General features: G+C 48.8%; 1 protein-coding gene across 1 annotated transcript; it reads left to right on the top strand.

Moving 5' to 3' along the window:
• Positions 1-760: 760 nt before the first annotated feature.
• Positions 761-7,301, top strand: PIM1 (Pim-1 proto-oncogene, serine/threonine kinase). Its single transcript, XM_069073587.1, has 6 exons — positions 761-1,065; positions 1,341-1,447; positions 1,641-1,691; positions 1,794-2,160; positions 4,505-4,681; positions 5,600-7,301. Exons 1-6 carry the CDS (start codon positions 984-986, stop codon positions 5,755-5,757), a joined length of 942 nt encoding a protein of 313 aa, XP_068929688.1. The 5' UTR covers positions 761-983; the 3' UTR covers positions 5,758-7,301.
• Positions 7,302-8,182: the final 881 nt, after the last annotated feature.

The following is an 8,182-nucleotide window of genomic DNA, read 5'->3' on the forward strand; positions in this document are numbered from 1 at the left end:
AGAGAGAGAGAGAGAGAGAGAGAGAGAGAGAGAGAGAGAGAGAGAGGTGGGCCGACCCTAGGCTTCCTTTGATGGCTTTTGTTATTGTTTGGGTTTGAATTGATAAGCCCCTCCCCATCCTTCCTCCCCGTGGCCCGGCACCCTGCTCCCGCCTCCTCCTTTCTGAGCCCGCACTTCTCTTGCCCCTCCCCCTCCATTTTGGCGCCTTTTCCTTCCCGCCACGTCGAGGCGGCGTAGCTACCATTCTGACGGTGGGGGGAGGGGGCCTTTGGGGGCGGGGCATTTGCTTTATGCAGATCCACTGGGCTCTGGTTGGCTGGGGGCGGCCTTGCGGGGGCGGGGTTTAGTCGTGCCGGCGGTGCGGAGGGGAATTCTCCTTCCCAGCTGCTTTCTCCACCCTCCCCCCCCACTTTTCTTCCCACCACGGACTCGGCAGCCGGGCGCCCCGCCCCCGCCCACCCCGCCCAGCCTCCCAGAGAGGCCCCGCCCGCTCGCCCGCCTGCCAGCGCGCCCCCCCCCTCCCGCGCGCTACGCCCCCTTTACTCCTGGCTGCCGGGCGAGCCGGGCGTCTGCGGCGGCGGCGGCGGCGGCGGCGGCGGAAGAAGTCTAAGAAACAGCAGGGACGGCGGCGGCGGCTACACAGGCAGAGGCGACGGCGGTGGCAGCAGCAGTGGCAGCAGCGGCGGCGGCGGCGGCAGCGGCGGCGGCAGCGGCGGCAGCAGCGGCAGCAGCAGCAGCAGCAGCAGCCCGAACAGCCGCAGGAGGAGCAGCAGCAGCAGCAGCAGCCGCAGGAGCAGCAGCAGCGACGGGTCGGCTTCTGCAGCGGCGAGCTCAGCACCGCAGCGCCGCGGGCTCTGCTGCGGCACACTGATCCCGCCAAGCCGCCCCGGCAGCGCCCCCACCCCAATCCCCGCCTGCTCCCCCACCCTCCGCCCAGCCCCGGCTGCGTCCGCTCCATCGTCTTGTCGTCCCTGGACCCGGGGATGCTGCTGTCCAAGATCAACTCCCTGGCTCACCTGTGCTCCGGGCCCTGCGTGGAGCTGCACTCGGCCAAGCTGCCTCCCGGTGAGGACCCACCCCGGCGTGGAGGGCGGGGACCTGGACCGGACCGAACCCACGGGGAAGGGAGGACGGTGGGGTTAGGGGCGGGGGGGAGAGGGTGCACGCCGGCTGATCCGGCGAGAAGGACGCTTGGGGAAAGGACGGACCTGGAGAAAAGAGGTGATATAGGGACTGACTGATAGATGGATGGAAGGATTGACGGGCGGACTGAAGGATGGATGATTGGATGGGTAGGGGGCCGTTTCAAATAGTCACTGACGGTGCTTTTTCCTCTGAAGGGAAAGAAAAGGAGCCCCTGGAGAAGCAGTACCAGGTGGGCCCACTGCTCGGAAGCGGTGGCTTTGGGTCTGTCTACTCGGGCACCCGGCTAGCAGATGGCGCACCGGTAAGTGGGCTCCAAAAACGCCGGGTAGCCTTCCCCTTAACTGTTGCCCCTGAAGCCCTGCCTTGTCCTGGGTTTCCCCGAAACCCCCGGCTCAGAGCGGAGAGGGGGAGACGGAGAGAGCTCTTGGGCGGGGAGGGCCTGGGTGAGTGGGTTAGGCGGTAACCTAATGTCCTTCTCTTTGGGGTGTTTGCAGGTTGCTATCAAGCACGTGGACCGGGATAGGATCTCGGACTGGGGGGAACTGGTAAGTGCCTGGGATTGGTATCTTTGGGGGGGGGGGGTGTTGAGCGTGTCTCTCCCTTCGTGCCCTCCCACCTCTCCTGACTCCTATGAATCTTGTCCGCAGCCCAATGGCAACCGAGTGCCCATGGAAATCCTCCTGTTGAAGAAAGTCAGCTCGGGGTTTCCTGGGGTCATCCGACTTCTGGACTGGTTCGAGAGGCCGGACAGCTTCATCTTGGTGCTAGAGCGTCCGGAGCCGGTCCAGGATCTCTTTGACTTTATTACGGAGAGGGGAGCCCTGCAGGAGGAGCTGGCCCGAAGCTTCTTTTGGCAGGTGCTGGAGGCTGTCAGGCATTGCCATAGTTGTGGGGTGCTGCACCGAGACATCAAGGATGAAAACATTCTCATCGACCTGAACCGGGGGGAGCTCAAACTGATTGACTTCGGATCCGGAGCATTGCTTAAGGACACAGTCTACACTGACTTCGATGGTGAGTGGAAACCCCCTGGGCTTTTGGAGACACTGGGAAAAGGCAGGTGCTGACTAGACACAGCGGCATTATTCTGACCTAGAACTGTCCCCATCCTAAGGGGCCTTCTTCGCTGCTTTTCTTCCCGACCTTTTTCCAAAGGTCATCTTGCCTTGCTGGAAGAAATCGGGCTGGCTGCAAAGGGACTGCTTTAAGGGGGTGGGGCGGGAGAAAGATATCGAAACCTTTGAAGTTCTCCCGTGTACTTAGGGAAGACCGAACAATTTAGCTTTTAGGACTCTGAAAAGCCTGGCTTTGCAAGATATCAAAGGAGCAAGTTTCAGTTCTGTTGAACCTGTGATACTTGTAGCCAAGAAGCCCAGTTGTGACGTTTCCCTCCTGACCTTCCCAGTTAAGCGGTTAAGAGACAGGGTTCAACCAAACCTGACTGTCATAGCCCAGATTTTAAAATCCTGACCCAGTTTCCCAAGCATTGAGGGGTGTTGAGGATAGAGTGCTTAGGGGAGGGAGAAAGGGCTTTGGAAAGAAGAGGAATTTGCTGGTAGTTTCTTGTGGGTGGTCTCGGTTTATTTTTTCTTTTGATCTAGCTTAGTCAGGAAGGAGAAACTGTTCTCTTGTCGTTTCACTAAATTATTCATTTTGCTGGTAAAGGTGGTAGTGGTTTGTTTTTGTTTTTCGGTCCAGGGATGAATGTTGTGAAATAAGATCTGTAGATTTTAAAATGAGCTCCTTCTTACCCCCCACCCCACCCGCTCTCCCTTGATCTCACAACTCTCCCCTCTCCAGTGCCAAATAGAGGCATTAGGGTAAGGGGAGGGGTTTGGGGCCGGTCCTTTCTGCAGCAGGGAGGAATGTGGGAGCTTCCCTACACTTGACATCAAAGAATGGGAGGGTGGGTAATGATCTGAGTGGTTTATGCTAACAAACTGCTGACTTTCAAAACCTGTGACTCCGGCTTGCGGTTTGTGTTTATTTGCCCTTGGAAGATGCTGGGCCTGGGCTACATGCATTTTTTGTATTTCACAGTTAATGGCTGGCAGGACCCTCCCACCTTTCCAAGCCTCTGCTGCCCCCTGGTGAGCAAGAAGCAGGGGTGTGCTTTTTTTTTTTTTTTTTTTTTTTTTTACTACCCAAAGTTTGTAAACAGGAATCACGTGGCCTAGAAACCAGCCCTACTGCTCTGACCTCAACCTACTCTTCCTGCCTGGGGAAGAGGAGGAGGGAGGAGGAGGTGGTAGCTGGGAGAAGAGGGCGTGGGCTTAGGCTAAGCACATGCTTTGGGCAGAAAAGCATTTACTAGGGCATAGGAGCCCAATTTCTGATGTCATGGAAGTGTACCAATTTGGACCAGGGTCAAGGCTTGGCAACATTTGAATTTACTTTTAAGAATAGTTGGGCTGTAAATATGTCAGATTTCATTAAGACCTACCATGATTTTTTATGGGTGGTCTCTTGAAAGGGCGGTGGGGTTCGATCTTGGCATTTAGATTTGAAAAGGGAGTTTAAGAGATCTAATCCAAATCCCTTTTTACTAAATTGGGAAATGAGGCCCAGAAGAGTCTGTCATTGAATGTTGTCAGACTTCATAACCTTTCTGAGAATCAATCGATTTCCCTATCTGTAAAATGGAGGTTTTATTTGTACTTCTACTTTAGCACAAGGTTATTTTAAAGTTTTCTTTTTAATTTATTGAAATCCGAAATATCACATTCTAGATTACTTGGAAGTTTAAATTCTTATATTTAAACATAAACCTAATGTTTTCAGTTCTTGATATATGGTGCCAGAAAGGAAAGAAATTTAAAAGCAGTCATAGCTTTTAAAAAATTTTATTTTTAACAGTCTTTTTAAAAAACTTTTGAGCTCCAAATTCTTTCTTCCTCCCCCACCCATTGAGAAGGCAAGCAATAAAGATATCAGTTATACTTGAGAAGTCAAGTCATAGGTTTTCAAAGTGTTCCAGGTTATTTTTTGAAAGTTATTAATTGTTTATAATAGTTTTTGTCATGATAGGTTCAGTAGCCCAAAATTTGTTGGAACAGAGCTGGGATTTAAATTCTCCCTGGGTGTTCCGAGCTTATGGATTTGGTGGTCTGTCTTGTCTTTGGTGTCTATCACTGCATCTCTACCAAAAAAAAAGCCCAATTTCTTGAAGCAAATTTTTAAAGAACTTAAGTTTATTGTTAGACATCCGGGAAATACCATGAGCCACCTACTCCCTTATTAATCCTTAACAAACACTTAGCACCCACAGTGTCTGGTATGAAGTAGTTGGGTTAGAAAACTATGTATACCATTCTTATTTCTCTTTGACTAAAAAAATAGCCTATGGTGTCTTTTTCAGGGACCCGGGTGTATAGCCCGCCGGAGTGGATCCGTTACCACCGATACCATGGCAGGTCTGCAGCAGTGTGGTCCCTGGGGATCTTGTTGTATGATATGGTCTGCGGCGATATTCCCTTTGAACACGATGAGGAAATTATTCGGGGCCAAGTGTTCTTCAGGCAGAGAATCTCTTCAGGTAAAATAAACAAAACAAAACTCATCCTTGTTTAGATGACTTCTATGTGTGTTTATGTCTTATCTCTAGATAGGCATTATTTAGACATAGGTTCATAAAAGGACTTGTTCCATTTTGAACTGGTGGAATCTTTGAGTAGAATCCAGGAAGCCAAATGGATATATTGTCAGGCTTCTTGTATAGATTATTCAGAACAAGCTGGGGACCTCGGGGATGGTGTAACACTAGGCTGATGATTCATACTTCATACCTGGGCCCAGGAAGAAACTAGTCTGTTTTGCTTTCTTTTGGAACTAAAAGGTAGCCCGTGTGGTTTTTTCATTAGCACCAGTGAGTCACCTTAATGCCAATGAGCATATTAAGAAAAAAAAAAAACCACATACAACACCCTAGATTATTTGAAAGTTTAAATTCTTATCTTTAAACATAAGCCTAATATTTTCAGTTCTTGAGACAGTGCCAGAGTAAAGGAACTTAGAGGCAGTTATAGATTTTTAAAGTGGTCCAGGTTGTCTTTTGAAGTTATTAACTGTTTATAATATAGCAGTGTTTCTGCCATGAATGACTAATTTCACCTTATTGGTGCTTCTTCTAAAGTCCTTCCTGTTTCTGGTGGGCTAGATGATCTTTTGATTTGCTATATCAATAAAAATTTGGAAATTATTGACTTAAGGGAGATGCTTTTTTTTCCCCCCACTAAGGCCATCTGAAGGATGCAGGAGTTAATTAATACCTTTTAAGTAAAGAACAAACAGGGTTGATCATCCAGTAAGGGTAGGTTTGGCAGGGCTGAGGGGGTCACCACACCCAGATTTGGCTTTTTATACCTGTTCTCTTATGGCAAAGTGGGCAGACTGCATTGCTAAGCCAAGTTGTCACTCCTATTAATCACCACCTGCTTTCCATTGCCTTATGCAGAATGTCAGCATCTCATTAAGTGGTGCTTGGCTCTGAGACCATCAGATCGACCATCCTTTGAAGAGATCCAGAGCCATCCGTGGATGCAAGATGTGCTCATGCCCCAGGAGACAGCAGAGATCCACCTACACAGCCTGATGCCAGAGTCCAGCAAATAATAGCCTCTCTTAGGCTCCCCCCTACCCCTCCACCTCCTCACTGATGTTCAAGGGGCAGAGGAGCAGGAGAAGCTTCCTCCCTTCTCCCACTTCCCAAGTACCAATGACTCTTGAAATCAAGCAGGGCCTTGCTTGTTACAGGAACAATTCACAGCTCATTCCAGACCCAAGCTCCCTGGAGGCTACCTCCTAAATAGGAGAAACTACTCCTTCCCAGGTGGCCTGGGCCTCAACTTCTAAGGATTTTCCCCTTACCACTTGCCCCCAGGTTACCAGTGTTTCTCAACACTGCAGAATCCTGGAGGCTTCAGCCTTGGGCTGAGACTGATTTCCTAATATATAGAGTTCTATTGAATGCTGGGAGGGTTGGAGGAAAATAAAAAAAGGGTGGGTGGGGTGGGTGGGAGGGTTGGAGAGGGGGGAAGAATTAGGATAGGACTGAATTGAATAACATTGTATTTCGTCACTGTCACCCCTTCCAACTCTTCAGAGTGCCTTCTGTGGTGACTCCGGCTGTGCTGGGAGAAATACTGGAATTTGCCCTCTACCTGCTGCTTTTCCAAAATCTGCCTGGGTTTGGTTCCCTCTTCTCTCTCTTCTTCACCTCCTCCCAAATTCCTCCCCTCTCCCTTCTCAATCCATAAGAAAGGTGCCATGGAAGAAACTGTGGGGCCAAACACTGAGCCACCTCACCTGTCCAATTATTTCTTCTGTCTCCTGTAGCAAAACTTTAGAACTGGTCTTCCTCCTTGGTTGTTAACTTAATGTTTCAAAGCCAAGACCTCGAGAAAAAAAAAAAAACAAATGCACAGACAATGCAACTCAGCAGGAAAAGAAAAAACTGTAAATGTGTGTGTACATTTGGCACATTAGTGTAAAAAAGATTGTAGTTGTTTGGAATTTTTTTTTGTTGAATTTTTGCCTTTTTAAGTTATTGATTTTTTCCTTTTTTTTTTTTTTTTTTTCTTAAAAAAAAAGAAAAGAGAACCGCATCCTAACCTGGAGGTCAATGTTATGTATTTATTTATTTATTTATTTGGTTCTGGGCCTGTCACCCTCTCTTCTCTTCCCCCCCCTCCCTTGCTTTCCACAGCTGCCAGTCCTGGTTTTCTTTTCCTCCTTTTCTCTCCTCCAACTTGGGGGCCTTCTGGGGGTGGGGATTGGTGTGTATATGTGGGGGGGCGGGAAGGGAGGAGACAGCCAATACTTGGGCTGTATGTGGCTCAACACTGCATAGAGCAGCAGGACCTGGGCCAGACAGCTGTCTGCAGCTTCTGGACGGACTGCCTTTGTTCCCCTCACCTGCACACATGTGGCTAGTTTCCATGGGTAATGGGGGAGGGGTACTGCTTGTGTATATAACCCTTCTGGATGGTGGTGTATGTGGTGTGTGTGCGTGCTCGCCTTCCAGATTCTGGGGCTGTTTTCAAACAGCACGTAGCCTGCTGGTTTTATCAAGTGTAATACTGTACAGGGGGATTAAAGAAGATCTTATTTTTTTTTTTATACATGCTGTTTTTAAATAAAAAATCCTTTTGTCTTAACCTATGACTCTCACCATTGATCCATCCTGTGCCCAAGCCAACAGTTCATTATGATCCATCCCAAACCCACAAAGTTCATTAAGTGATCTTGGACTAGTTTCTAAGACTGAAGGAAGTACATTTTATGTACACAGGGTAGAGCAGACTTAATTTAAACACAGTATTCTAGTTGTAGGAGCTTGGCAACCAGGTCAGTAGCTGGACAAAGGTGTTATGAGAAGATGCAGTAGCAGCTATCCACTAGCCCAAGGGTCTGGAACCTGTGACCACCTAGGTCCTTGCATCTGACCTTTTTGTTGAGTCTTAAGTTTTATAGAACAAATCTTTTTATTAAGGGGATTTGTTCCATGAAGTTTGGATTGGATCAGAGCAGCACTTGAGGACCTAGAGGGCCTTGAGGCCACAGGTTGCAGACCCCTGCCCTAGTCTAAAAGTTGCATTGCTTCTGGGAAATGAAATCCATGGGGATAATCCAGAATGGTCTAGCACTCCTGGTAGGTTGGATTGGAATTTGATAAAGTAAATCTTTAGAATTCACAAGCTCGTTGGAACCTTCAGCATCCTGGTGCTGGTGTATTGTCAGACTGGAGATATTAAAAAGGGTTTAGGATTTTCCCAAGTCCCTCTTGGTCTAGACACCCTCTTGTTTAGGTTGCTTGGGGACTCAGCCCAGGATATCCTGGGATTCAATCTTCATCTCCCCCTCCTTGTCATTCTAGGCTTTATCTAACTGTAAGCTTGGGCTGTGATGCAGCAACCTTGCTCCTTAATGTGGTTTTAGGAGAGGAAGGAAATAGAGTTAATATGGGATTCCAAACCACTTCTTTCCTGGGTCCTTTGTGTTCAGCAGTCCTGGAACTTCTCAATGGAATTAGTTTTCA

The sequence above is a fragment of the Petaurus breviceps genome, unplaced genomic scaffold, assembly GCF_028583685.1.
Source record: "Petaurus breviceps papuanus isolate PSGF00001 unplaced genomic scaffold, PetGlider_PUasm1.0 90865, whole genome shotgun sequence".
Classification (NCBI taxonomy): domain Eukaryota; kingdom Metazoa; phylum Chordata; class Mammalia; order Diprotodontia; family Petauridae; genus Petaurus; species Petaurus breviceps.

Bases quoted from the DNA above. Each gene is read 5' to 3' on its own strand.
- PIM1 (XM_069073587.1), top strand. From the start codon at position 984: ATGCTGCTGTCCAAGATCAACTCCCTGGCTCACCTGTGCTCCGGGCCC. The intron at 1,692-1,793 runs GTAAGTGCCTGG...TCTTGTCCGCAG, and splicing joins TCTCGGACTGGGGGGAACTG to CCCAATGGCAACCGAGTGCC. The intron at 4,682-5,599 runs GTAAAATAAACA...TGCCTTATGCAG, and splicing joins CAGGCAGAGAATCTCTTCAG to AATGTCAGCATCTCATTAAG.